Source organism: Tursiops truncatus, chromosome 2 (assembly GCF_011762595.2).
Source record: "Tursiops truncatus isolate mTurTru1 chromosome 2, mTurTru1.mat.Y, whole genome shotgun sequence".
Classification (NCBI taxonomy): domain Eukaryota; kingdom Metazoa; phylum Chordata; class Mammalia; order Artiodactyla; family Delphinidae; genus Tursiops; species Tursiops truncatus.
This window is the reverse complement of record NC_047035.1, coordinates 104,241,779-104,255,922: the sequence shown is the minus strand read 5'-3', so window position 1 is coordinate 104,255,922 and position 14,144 is coordinate 104,241,779. Positions and strand designations below refer to the sequence as shown.

General features: G+C 35.5%; 1 protein-coding gene and 1 pseudogene across 3 annotated transcripts in view; one reads left to right on the top strand and one right to left on the bottom strand.

Annotated features, from left to right (window-relative positions):
- Positions 1-14,144, top strand: part of VPS13C (vacuolar protein sorting 13 homolog C) — a 174,702-nt gene that overhangs the window by 91,725 nt on the left and 68,833 nt on the right. For all 3 annotated transcript variants that reach the window (XR_004525195.2, XM_019947640.3, XM_073801104.1), the window contains exons 35-41: positions 725-833; positions 6,536-6,672; positions 8,369-8,525; positions 9,468-9,547; positions 10,033-10,092; positions 10,797-10,953; positions 12,742-12,858. Coding sequence is in view for 2 of the 3 variants with exons in the window: in XM_019947640.3 (XP_019803199.2) it covers positions 725-833; positions 6,536-6,672; positions 8,369-8,525; positions 9,468-9,547; positions 10,033-10,092; positions 10,797-10,953; positions 12,742-12,858 (817 nt within the window). In the remaining variant the exon portion in view is untranslated. The remainder of the gene's footprint in view (positions 1-724; positions 834-6,535; positions 6,673-8,368; positions 8,526-9,467; positions 9,548-10,032; positions 10,093-10,796; positions 10,954-12,741; positions 12,859-14,144) is intronic.
- Positions 1,707-4,496, bottom strand: LOC101336525 (intraflagellar transport protein 88 homolog; annotated as a pseudogene).

Below are 14,144 nucleotides of genomic sequence, written 5' to 3'. Positions count from 1 at the left end.
AAACTTTCTTATTGAAAGTTCAGACTCTGAAGACTTTCTCATTATAAATCTAAATGAAATGTGGAATTTTTACTGATTGTTGTAAGGAAAATTTCAGTGTGATACTGTCCAACAGGATCTTTATTAATTTTAGTAGAATTTAATCTTCAGTTAAATGTTACTTAGCTTTTAAATTTGTTATGTGTACACGTTAGCAGTGATCTGTTTGTAAATTATTTATTAGTGTATTATAATTATAGCTCATTCTATATATTATATACATACTCTTTTATTTTAGGGATATCTGAGTACCCCTCAGATAATTATAGCATTGAGTGAAATGCCGATTTTTCATATTGAAGGTGGCATTTTTATTACGTTGAAATTGTTATTGTTTAAAAAGTAGAATTTATGTGTGTTCTGAAAGTCACTTATTAAAAAAAGTGATCTGATTTCTTTAATAATTATTAACTTTCACTAAGGGTCATATTGGTTAAGTAGATGAAACTAATATTGACTTGTAAATCACATTGTTTTTCTCCAAACACTGTCTTATATTTGAAAATGAAATTTTTAACATAAGTAGTGGAATACTTGAGTGTACAGTGATTATATAATTTTTTAGTCAATGTTAGGAGTATCCTGTCCTTAGTGTTTTGTTACTAAGGATTTGTTTTCCATATTAAAATTGTTTCATTTTAAAATGAAATATCTTTATCTTTTCTTGGAACATCATATTTCACAGGTTAATCTAAATCAAGAAGATCTTAATCTTTTATTTCGAATACTAGCAGAAAATCTTGGTGAGGCTACTGAAGACTTGAGTAAAGTGAAACCAAGAGTGCAAGAGACAGGTAAGAGGTTGACAGTAGGTGGTGTAATAAAAGTCTTTTTACAATTTTGTAGGGGAGACAAACAATAAAAATGAAGTAAACAAACATATATTTACAAATTGCGATTTGTATTACCAAGAAAACAAATAAGATGCTATTGAATAAAACCATAGTTTGCTTTTAAGTTGAGTAAAGTCAGTTATTTCTAAGTTGCATGAGTTAGGCGGAGGCCATAAAGAAGGTGAATTCTGGAAAAATTTTTGAACTTGGCATGTATAGAGAAAAAAACATTCTAAGTTGGCACTAGGCTATGTAGCATACTTGATCTGACTTTTTTTTTTTTTATTTTTTGCGGTACGCGGGCCTGTCACTGCCGTGGCCTCTCCCGTCACGGAGCACAGGCTTTTTTCCGGGGGGGAAAAACCTTTTTTACAGTATGTTAATACATATAGTAAAGTGTGCAAATCTTCAGTGTACAATTCAGTGGATTTTTATATATGGCTACACCAGTGTAATCACCATGATTAAGATATAGAACATTTCCAGCACTGCACCCTAGAGCTCTCCCTATGCCTTTACCTATCAATACCAAACACCCACCCTGACCCTGAATCCACCCAGAATTAAGTACCATTCTGATTTGTAATATCATGCATTAGTTTTGCCTCTTTTTGAATTTCATATAAATGGAATCATAGAGAATTTACTTTCATTTTTGGCTTCTTTCTTTTTTTTTTAATTTTCACGTTTTTATTCCATTAAAAGCGAAACAAAATCTAAATGCATACTCATAGAACATAATTATCCATTTGGATAATTAATCCAAACTTTAACATGAGTATTCTCTTGTAAGGTGATTTCTTTCCTTTAATAAATAATATATTAAAATATATATTATTCTGGAAGCAAATCATCTCCTGTTCATCAGCAGAATCTTCCTCGTTGACTCTCTTTTTGGCTGTGGTTTTGGGTCTTTCTATTTGCGGGCCAAGCGGATCCACATAGGAGGCATCTAGCTCCTTGTTACTGCTGCTCTCATTATGAGGCTCTGAGACCTGTCCCAGGCAGGGCTCAGAGCTGGGCGTTGAGCCGCTTGCCTCTGCTACCAGAGCCACAGTTCTGGCCACTGTCACTGCCAGCACTCCTGTCTCTCCTGCCATGGGGACCCCCGCTGCCATCCCTGCCAGACTTGATGCGCTGTTCCCTGATTTCTTTCATTTTTTCCAATCTCTTGAGTATTGTTGCATATTCTTGAACTTCTTTTAATCGAGTATCTGTGCAGAGATGTACCAAGAAACATAGACATTCAACATTTTCTGGAAAATTTCTGTGAATATCTTTGTAAGTATCTAACGCTTTTTGGTAGTTACCACTTCTTCTAAAACAACTAGCTACCATCAGCTGCCATTTCACCTGTGTAGGCTGTATAAGAGAAGCTCTTTCAAAGTACTGAATGGCTTTTTCACAAAACTGGGTTTCAGTGTAATAGGCTGCGAACCGCTTGTTGACTTCAGTGTTGGACGGGAAATACCTATATGACTCATAGTAATATTGGGATGCTTGGGATTTATCCCCCTCAGTGTCATATAATCCTCCCAGTTTAGACAAAGCTCTGGAGTCAGTTGGAACAACACTGATCAGCTGCATTAACCATTAACCATTAATCAGCTGCATTAACCATTCCATTAACCATTCCATTAACCATAACCAACCACTGATCAGCTGCATTAACCATCAGCTGCATTAACCATTAGCTTGATTGGGATCTTCCATTGATTCGTATACACTTGCTATCTGGTAAAGGACTTGGGTGCTGTCTCTTAGGATTGCGTGAAGTTTCAGGAAGCAGTCCAAAGCTTCATCAAGCTGGTTTAGCTTCTTATAGGTAAGGCCAATATTATAAAGTGCTTTAGTACAAGAAGAATCATTTCTTAGAGCCTCATTTTAGAATTCAGCTGCCTTCTCATAATCACCATTTGCAAAAACTGTATTCCCTTTATGAGTAAGAGCTGACGGATTATATCTGTCAGAGTTCACAGCTAAATCTGCATAGCTACCGGCTTCTGCAAATTCATTTTCCAAATAATACAGGAATGAGAGGTTGGGTGCAGCTGCACTCTTCACTCTACTGTCCTTTTTTTCAAACATTTTAAAGGTCTCTACAGCTTGATTAAAATGCTTTTGTCTCAGGTATGTAATTGCGTTATTTCCAGATCATTTGCCAGCTCTACATACTGAGAAGCTTTCACAACTTCAACACACCAATCATAACCTACAGCAAAAGATGTTTCAATTACAGGAGCAATGAGTTTTGCAACTGTCATGATGTATTTTTCTGCCATGTCTTTCCTTTCACATTCCATTTGCCTTAGATGATCATTTTTTATAGATTCAATCACTAAATTAGTATGTGGGTCATCACTTGGTAAAATGTATTTATCATCTTCATCAGTTTCTAATGGAACAGCAATCAAGTTTTGGAATGCCTTCTTTTTTTCTCGATCTCCAACAGCAAAGTAACTAAGAATTAGGTTGAAGCCTGCCTTCAGATCTGGTGCCATACTCATTATGTGCTCAAATAAATTAATGGCATCTGAATACTGCCCAGGTTTTTGTGTGTGTGTTTTTTTTTGCGGTACGTGAGCCTCTCACTACCGTGGCCTCTCCCGCTGCAGAGCACAGGCTCTGGATGCGCAGGCTCAGCGGCCATGGCCCACAGGCCCAGCCGCTCTGCGGCATGTGGGATCCTCCCGGACTGGGACACGAACCCGTGTCCCCTGCATCGGCAGGTGGACTCTCAACCACTGCGCCACCAGGGAAGCCCTGCCCAGTTTTAATAAATGTTAACTCCAATGTTCTACATAATTTTAATCCTCATTTCTTTATGGACACTTGGAATTTGATCTAAGGCTATTTGGTAGAATTTAATGGCTTTGGAATAATTTCTTTGCTTTAAATAAATATTTCCCATATTCACTTACAACCGTCCTGCATTGCTAAACATCGTATTTTTCACTATAACTTGATAGGTGTTTGGTGCTTCAGCATACATTTCATTAGCTGAATATTGACTGGCCAAGTTGAAAAGAACTGATTAAGTTAAATCCAAATTGATGTTTTCTGGACTTGTAACTTGTTCTCCTTGTTTCACCAGGACTCTCTCTTTTCTTCCTGCATCTTTTGCCTTTTCTAAGGCCAATTTTAAGTCTCCACGACAGTTAGCAATACAGCTTTCTTCTACTGACTCATTTACTTTCTTCTCCACTTGTCTCATCTTTTCTTCTCGGCTGTCTTCGTTCCTGGCCTCCAGGGGCGGTGCAGGGCCCCACGACTGACCGAGGGGGTCGAATGCAGAGCCTCTCAAAGCTGCTTTGGTAAAACTAGCTGCCCTCACTGCTGTCATGGGTCTAGTAACTCCATCCTGAAGAGCCCCTGCATTGGTCTTCCCACTGCTGATGCCAGGGATGTCTTGGACCCATACCCAGTAGCTACAGGTCTAGCAACCGCTGTGCTTGGTATTTTAGCAGTTACGGGAGGTCTTCTGCCATGACTAGTTCTCACACCTTGCTGAAAAGCTGTGTCATTCTCCAGTTCCTCGGTATCATAGGTTGGATTGTAGTCATTATAGCTAGACTAAAGATCATCTTCATCTGTCTCTGGGGCGAGGTATCCATTTTGCATCATTTGTACCTCCGTGAGAGCGGGCCCGAGCTCGTGCCTCCGCAGAGCCTTGCCGGGGTTTTCGGAGCTTCGCGTGACGACCTCAGGGTCCGGGGCTTGAGGGCCGCACGCGGCTTCCGGCGGGGTGGGGGGGTGGGCACGGGCCGGGGGCAGAGCCCCCACGCCCCGTCCCCACGGCCCCCTCGGAGGGCGGTAGGCACCCGCGCCGCCCCGAGCCATCTCCCCCCTCGCGGCGAGGGGAGCAGCGTGACCACGAGCGCGGCGGGGCCGGCGCGGCCTTTCTGGGGCTCAGCAGAGAGCTGTGCGGCTGCAGCGCTGCCACGCGCGGATCCCTTGGCTTCTTTCAACATTTTGTGGGATTCATCCATGTTGATGTCTATAGCGCTAGTTTGTTCTTTTTATTCCTGTTTCCAGTATTTGACTGTCATGAGTAAAATTGCTATGAATGTCATTGTAGTCTTTAGGCACACTTATATACTGTTTTCTTTTGGACATATAGCTAGGAGTAGAATTACCGGGTCATATGTTAGCTTACATTTCGCTTCAGTAACTTACGCCAGGCTATATTGAACAGTTTTCCAAGTGGTTGAACCAGTTTACTTTCCTACTAGCAATGTATGAGAGTTCCAGTTGTTTCACATTCTCACCAGTACTTGCTATCCTCAGTCTTGTAAAATGTAGCCATCCTGGTGGTTATATAGTAGTATCTCTATGTTTTTTATTTGTTCCCTGGTAACTAATGAAATTAAAAACCTTTTCATATGCCATTTGGATGTCCTCTTTTATGACATGATCATTCAAGTCTGTTGACCATTATTTTTACTGAGATATGGTCTTTTTTCTAATTGGTGTATAGGAGTTGTTTATTCATTCTGGTTAGGAGCCCTTTGCTGGTTATATGTATACATGTTAGTGTATGTGTAGAAATATCTACTCCCTATCTGTGCTTTACCTTTTCACTCTCTTAATAGGTTTTCTTTTAATAGAATTAGTTAATTTTAATGAATTCTAATACACAATTTTAAAAAATGATCAGTGCTTTTTATTTCCTATTTAAGAAATCTTTGCCTGTTCCAGGAATTGTTTTCTAGAAGCAAAATATTTGGTAGAATTATTTTCCCTCAATCACATTATGTTTGGAACAGCGCTGAAATAAGGTGATAGTTAAGAAACCTTGCCCTATGCATTGCTTTCTCAAAGGTAATAATTAACAGCAGTGGTTTTCCATATGGAAAACACTAGACAAGGTACTGAATCTGTCTGGACCACAATTTGCTCATATGTGAAGTAAGGACAATGTAAAGGTTTTACCTTAAAGTGTTGTTATAAGAGTTAAATGAGATAGTCTGTGAATGTCTGTTAGCACAACATCCAACACAGAGATTAAGTACTTTGCAAGTGATAGCTATTATTAGTGTTGTGTATTACAGTTTAGAAAGCAATTTTACTGCATTTCAGGATGCGTGAATTTCAGGACAACAGGGTCATATTCATATGGTTTTACTTTTGATTCTTGGTATGGCGTAAGAGGCTTTAACTCCCCCTCCCCCCGCTTCTTTCATATCAAGCCTTAGCTCTTATTATCCTCCTTATGATGTAACCATATCAAACTCCATTCTGTTTGCAAAACCTATCCTGATGTGTTCTCTCTCTGTGGTTTTCTACTACCTCTTATTTTATTCTTCTCTGTGTGAGGAGCTCCTTCAGTTCTACTTGAATTATAACTCTCCTATTAAGACTTTCTTGACCTTCTCATGACAGTGTCATGCTTAGTTCTGTGCTTTCTACATACTTTATCTAGAGACTATTAACATTTGTCCATTTAATGTGACTAGGTGGGGCCTTCTTATTTTGTTTGTATTTTAAGTATATATGTTTCTTCTACTAAGCCATGAGCTTTCTAAGGGCTAGAGCTGTGTATGACTGATTTGTGGATTTTCAATGCCTGAACCAAGTCCAGAGTACTTGTATAAGTCCTTGTTGAGTATTCATGTAAGAAATGTGTGAATAGAAGTGAATGAATTTCTTTTAAACATCTTTAGGTGAAACTAAAGAGCCACTTGAAATCTCTACATTAAAAAAAGATATGCATGTTTCACAAGAGAGTTTAACAGCTGGAGTGGAAGAAATTAGATCTGTAGACATCATTAATATGCTGCTGAAATTTGAAATCAAAGAGGTGTGTAATTTTCATCTGTTTTTATAAAATGAGGTGGATAAATAATGGATATTTGGAATTACCTCTAATAAAGTAAACTTGTAGATTATTGATATGGATAGAAAAAGCTTACAAAGACTGTTTGTAATTTGTATGTAGAAATGTTTAAAAATTTGAGAGTTTGCTAAAGATGAGTTATATTTGGGGGATATAATATTTACAGAGAAAATGGTAATATGCCCTGTAACAGGCTTTTCAAATGATTTTAGGACAGTTGGAATGTGGCCTGCTTTGGATTTTATATAGGGAAGGCAGGAAAGGGAAAAATGACAGAGAAATTCTTTGCAAATTTTAGAAACCATTAATAGAATAAAACACAATATGCCAACATTTAAAAAACGTTATATTACCATTACCTGCTTTCCATATGCAGATTCTTAAGGTAAGGTTAAATGAATTTTCCTCTTCTGTGTTCACACACATAACAGATATTCATTGCATGTACTAAGTGCTAAGGATACAGAAGTAAAAGACATAAACTCTGAACTCAAACAAGAAAACAATTAAAATTTTTGTTAATTACTTCCATTAAAAATGTGCCGAGGGAGCTTGTGGCAGTGATGGTAGGAAGAGGGCATCTAAGCAGTCTGAAAGAGTCAGGGAAGATAACCTGGAAGAAGTGAGATTTAGTTGAATTTTTAAAGAAGAAGAAGATACAGTCGGAGGAAAGGAGTTTAGGAAAGGGGCTGGGACAGGGTAGAAAGAGGGACAGGCACACACGTGTGTATGTGGGAAAGCATCGCGGATACAGGGACTTAGAAGAATTTCTCCAAAATCCCTTCATTGTTAAATAGCTACGCAGAGGTTATGTTCTATCTTTGAGTCAAAAATAATAAACTTTTAAACAAATGAGTGCTACTTTTTTGATCTGAAATACATGTTTTGAAACTAACTTCCTTCATGCTAAACCTCTGCTGTTTTTCTGGTTAATGTTACAGTTATTGAAGATTTTTAGGCTTTGATAATTGAAACATTGATAAATGAATACTTCTATTTGCAAATGGGTTTCATTAACATATGTACATATAAAACCTGTAAGTCCTTTTTAATATTATTTGTAATACATATAATTACAGTTCCCTTCCCTTAGGACAGTGATTAGGGTGGGGGGAAGCAATTTGCATCCTCCCCTCAAGCTGATAATTAGCATTGTCTGAAGACATTTTTGGTTGTCACTATCCAGAGAGAGAGTGGGCTACTGGCAACCAGTGGGTAGAGGCCAGTGATGCCACTAAACAGCCTACAGCGCATGGGACTACTTCCCACTGGAAAGAATTATCCAGCCCCAGATGTCAGTGGTGCCAAGGTTGAGAAACCTTGCCTTAGGAGTAGTTTAAAAATTGACTGTTTATCTCAGACTTTCAGATCTAGTCTGACACCATCCATCAGACTAGGACTTCCGGGAATTAGGCAGAACAACTTTTTTTTTTCATAACTATCTTGAAATCCATTAAAATACAGTGACAGTGCTTTAAAAGTCTGAACAAGTAAGTGGGCCTTCCAAAGTAAATAACCCTAGGTAATTTCCAGGCACAAATAGAAGTGAACATCTTTACGCTGTGTGAATATTTTGATAATATCATTCCGGATGATTATTAAATTAACTTCAGTGTATATTAGTGAAATAGTTTGTGGTAATAATGGTACCTTTTTCTAGGTCGTGATTACTTTGATGGAAAAAGCAGAAAAGAGAGGAAGGCCTTTATGTGAACTAAATGTCCTGCAGCTTGGACTGGAAGCTAGAGTTAAAGCCTACGACCTGACTGCTGAAGCTTATCTAAAAAAAATTAGTATGCAATGCTTTGAGTTCACTGGTAAGTGTGAAGTATAGTCTCTGTAAATTGTGCATGTAATAGGCAGATGGTCACTACCTTTTTATCAACATGAAGCATATTTATTAGTGTCACCATAATTATTTAGTTTAAATTTATTACATTAATATGAAGTAATTTGATAGTTAAAATTCTTTATGTAGTTATTTATCATAAAGTAAGTCTATATCTAAATATTTAGCAGAAAGTAGAATATATCTAAAAGAAAAATGAGGTATATGTCTTCAGTACATAACACTTCAGTACTTATGAAAAGCAACATAACATTATAACTGTGCTCTGAGAACAATACCCAGGTATAGAGCCCAGGGACCCTTTTTGAAAGGTGAGTTAATTTACTAGGAAGTAACTTTTTTTCTTTGGTTTTTTATTTATTTAAAAATTACATAAGTTTTTTATTTGTGTTTAATGACATTAATATATACTTGTGAAAAATAAAAATTAAACCCAGAAATATATAGAGGAAAAATTTAACATCACCTTGTAGTCTCTTCAGCCTTTCAAATTCACTTTCTAAATTGCACCAAGCCAACTTTTAAAGGTGGTATGGGTGTTTATAGGAACTCTATGGGGTAACTTTAAGTAAAGCAAACTTGTATTGAGAATAATCACTAGTTTAAGTATTTTGTAGCTTTGTCCTTTATTATGATTTGTTCAAATAAGTAATACCAGTAGTACCAAATGTTACAGCGTTTATAATTGGCCAGTGCTGGTTTTTTTGTGTTTTTTGGAGTTTCTTTAATTTTTTTTTCAAAGCCAGCTTTATTGAGATACGATTTATATACAGTAAATTCAGCCTTTTTAGCACACAACTCTTAGTTTTGACAAACATATATTTGTGTAACTGGCTGGTCTATTTTTAAATACATTTGAAATGTCTAAACGACTTAATAATGAATCTAGCCTCTCTTTTTTCTCTTTTAGACTCTAAAGGAGAACCTCTTCACATTATTAACTCTTCTAATGTAACAGATGAACCCCTTCTGAAAATGTTATTGAAAAAGGTAGTTTCATTTCTAGGATTCTTTAATATTTGCATATGTCATCCCCCTGTATATAATATCTTGGTTTTCTCCCCTAAAATTTTTCATCCTAAAACTGGTTAATTATAGTGATTTATGCAAGCATCTGACAATCCTGGATAATTTCAGTAAACTTCTGAGTTAATCCTATGTTTTTGAATAAGTAGATGTATACAAAGTTCCATTGTAATTTGAAGCAAAATCTATTATAATCTAGCTACACTGACAGTTTCCCCTACCTTTAGCATTTCCTCCCAGGTAGGATAAGGAGTTCGGGTTTTTGCTTCTGTAGAATATAAGAAATGCTTATGTGGTCATGTTTTTGTCATGTTCTTCTTTGCCTTTAAGAAATATGTTTATAGTGTTTTCATAGCATACTTTGCAAAGTAAAGAATATATATATATTTTTTCAGTGTGTGAATTTTTAGTGTTTGCAACCCAGTGGCTTTATCCTCCATTATTTGTAGGCGGACAGTGATGGACCAGAATTTAAAACCATCCATGACAGTACCAAACAAAGACTTCAGGTAAATCTTTTCTAATTCACTATAAGGTTAGATTATAGTAATGATTAAATCTAGCTTCAAAGCCATCTTCAGTTGTGAGATTGTGAGCCCTAAAATTAGAATAAGGGTGGTAATAATAATAGGTTTAATTTTGTAGATAAAAGAAATGGATGGAGAGTTGAAATAAAGTTATTACAAAAGTTGATTTGATTTCCTAAAAGACTCCTTGTTTCCCAGATATAAATTAATGATTCCTTGTTGTACACAAATGAAATATTTTTTAAGGAAATTTTGTTCACTATGGTTATTTGGCGTAGTGTTGATGGAAGCATTAAGCATTTGAATGAATTGGCTTTAGGATTAGGAAAAAATTAAGGGTAAGGCTAAAAGTATGGCTCAGTACAGACATTGGTCACCATCCATTTGAGCATGCATAGTCTGTCTTGGGACCATCTGTAAGGGGACCGACCAACCTAAGGCTGATAATACTTCTTCTATCTTTACTTAAAGCCTATCAGGTTCCATTGAGGTTAGAATTATTGTTGGGTGTGGGAGTGGGCAGTGTTGGTTTATTGTCTGGTAAAGGTTAACAAAGTAATAGTGAGTTCCTTCTCAAAAAAGAAGTCCTTAGTTGAACTACTCTTGTGCTACTTGTATATGTTGAGGTTTGACATAAAAATGTTTCCATATCTGAAATCTGCCTCTCTAATTGTTCATTATCTTAGGTTTCATTTTCATCCTTAAACTTAGTTCTTCATTTGGAAGCTTTACTGTCCTTCATGGATTTTTTATCATCTGCTTTTCCATCCTCTGAACCTTCTAAGAAGGAATTGGAGCTGAAGCCACTGATGGGGGAGTCCAGAAGTATCATTGCCAAAACTGGTATTAACTTTTGAGTCATGGTTTAATACTTTCTGTCTGAACTTTAATAATCATATAATAACATGTATTTTCAAGCTAAGATAACTGTTTATCACCTTAATGTTTTACCTGCTTTGACAGATGAGGTTGGTTTCAAAAGAAAGCAGATTTTATCCCTATGGTATAATAGAGTAATTTAGTGAGAGATTTTAAATAAGTGTTTAATATTTATCACGTATTTATATTTGATTTCACTGCCTAGCTTTTATGTAAAATAAAGTTGTATATACTTTGCATTGATGTCTGTGTAACCTTCACTCCAGTGAAAGTGAGGAAGGAAGTAATTAAAATATGAACACAATCACGCATAGTAACAAAGGCCCATTTCAGTCAGTCAGTTAAAACTACCTGGTGCTCAACAGTTTTCAGCTTTGCAAAGCACAAAAGGAACAATCTCATGGAAGAGACAGACTCACTTTGGTTTCTAACCAAAACTGTATTTAAGTCACATAGAGATATGGGCACATGCCACAATTTGTGCCGTGAAATATTAGATGTGGTATAGCGTGAGTGAACATGTGCCTGTTTTTAAGCCAAATATCATTTTAATTATTTTTCTTTCATGTCATATGATGTGAGTATCTAACATCTGGTAATTTAATTTTCAGACCATTACCTAGTTGTATTATATCTATATTACTGGCATCTTTAAAGTGAAAACTGTTAGTAATATTAGATCTGATACAAGGATGAGATTTTTTTTTTTTAACCAGGGAGCAGAGCAGTATTTTTGCATTAAACTAGAGTAAAAGAGTTTTACCTTCTTCATCTTTAATGTACTTGTTACATTAATATCCACGGAAATACTTACATAACATATACATACATACACACGCACATGCACACAGTTGAATAAATGAAAAAGCAATGTTTAAGCTCACAATAAACTACAAAAAATAGTAATCCAAAGAAACAATTCTTCTAGTTATGCCACATAGCTATTTTTTATGGTTTGATTTTGCTACTTTAAATCTTAAAGGAAAAAAAAAACCCTTTTATCATCTCGGTGATTAAGGACTGATGTCCCCATACTTTTACAGTTTTATAGGAAAAAGTGTTTCCTCCAGTCAAGACAAATCTCTAGGAAATTATGTCTTAAATTTATCAATCAGGACCTAGACTAAAATAGATTAAGAGAATCCATTTGATTGTGATTTTTATACACGTGCACAGACACAAATACACGTTATAAAATAATTTTTTGTTTTTCCTTAACTTTAGCCCTTTATGTTCATCTCTTATAGAACTTTTTTTAGGATTCTTCATGGAGAAACATAATATAATCTAGGGAAGTTGTCTCTATAGTTAATAACATGTATGTGTCATAGTTAATAATACATATTTTACTGTCATCACTATTTCAATTTTTCATGAAATATTTTTCTTTGATCTAATATATGATATGAAAAGGAGTTCCAAATCAAAATTTAGCTCTAATGGAATCTTAGAATTCTAATATAGGGGGTTTCCTTTTTGCCCACAAGAAAAATTATAGTAAAGTTTTCATCTAGCAAAATTATACTTATAAGGTGCTAGTAAACGTTGCCTTTATTTTTAATTTGGATGGAAATATGCTACTTGCTGTCTGATTGACATTTAAAAATAATATTAATTATATGTAATCTTAATGGAGACCTTTTTGGTTCTTCATAGTTCATAAAATGTACTTTTATTTTAGTGATTTTGGGATTATTTTATGTTATATCATCTTTGCACTTTGCTAATCACTAGGATTCTATTACTTTTCAGTATCCAGCAACACTTCTCAAGATGATGTGTTTGATTTAAAGGTCATAGCTGAATTAAATGCATTTAATGTCTTTGTCTGTGATCAGAAGTATAATATTGCAGATATTAGAATACATGGTAAGTAACTTTTTCCTGCTGTAGGTATTTCTGTTTCTTTACATAGACCTTCAGGAAGAATGAGCTTGTTGCACGGTAGATTTCTCATGAGTCGTCTTTTGGTTTACTTATGTTGAAGATTCTTGCAGACTTCTCAAAGATGTGCTTTGAAGTGTTAGAAGTAAATTTGGTACGATTCATGACTGATGTGAGACATTCCTTATGTTTAAAAAATTTTTCAGAATAAGTCTAAGGCTTAATCTCATGTTCTGTTTGCATTTTCAGAATAATATAACTTTAAACTGAGAAATGAATATTATAACATCTCACTGAGTAAAGAAAATGTCATTATCCTGTTTCCCTTGTCTTTTGTGCTTATATAGCATCAGGAAGAGAAGTTTCTAAAAGAAATTTTGTAAGCTTTACTCATCATCAGCCTCATATAAAGATGAGTTCATATTATACCATGGGTTCTGGAGCCAGCCTGCCAAGGTTCAAATTTTGGCTCTAACACTTACTGGCTGACCTTGAGCAAATTAATTAATGTTTCCGTGCCTGAGTTCCCTCTTCTGTAAAATGGAGATAGTTATAGTAATTATTCATGGGATTGTTATGAGGATTAAGTTTACAAATTTACATGTATTAAGAAAAGTGCCTGGTATGTACATAATAAGCAGTTAACAAGGGGTTAGAAAATCAGTTCCATTCAACAAATGTTACTGAGTATCTGTTTATGCATAGCATGGTAATGATTTCGGTTCATTCTTGGGGCTTAGCTGTAGGCATTCTCTCATTCACTCTGAGGAGTGGTTTTAGAAATCATTCCTTTAGAAATTATGAGAATGACAAATATTTTTTTGGAGAGAAATGTTAAAAGATTGTGTTTTAGATACAGTTTACTGTAGAAAGAATAGTATTTATTCATCAAATTATATTTAATTATAATTCCAATTCTTTAGTTTTCAGAGTAATAGTTTCATTATATAATGTTTGTAAAATAACTGTTTAACAAATGTTAGGTGTCACCATAAATGACCGATTCTGATCTTACTAATAATGCACAGGATACTTGTGTTTGGAGATCTGTGATTAATTTTCTTTGACATTTGATTTCTTTTGTTTTAAAATTTCCACAAAGTTTATGTATGAGATGCTTCTAGAACTTAAAGATATTATAATCTTTCTTTGGTATCTCATACATAGAAGTAGTTACCTTTGGGACTTCCCTGGTGGTCCAGTGGTTAAGACTTTGCACTTCCAGTGCAAGGGGCGTGGGTTGTATCCCTAGTCGGGGAACTAAGATCCCA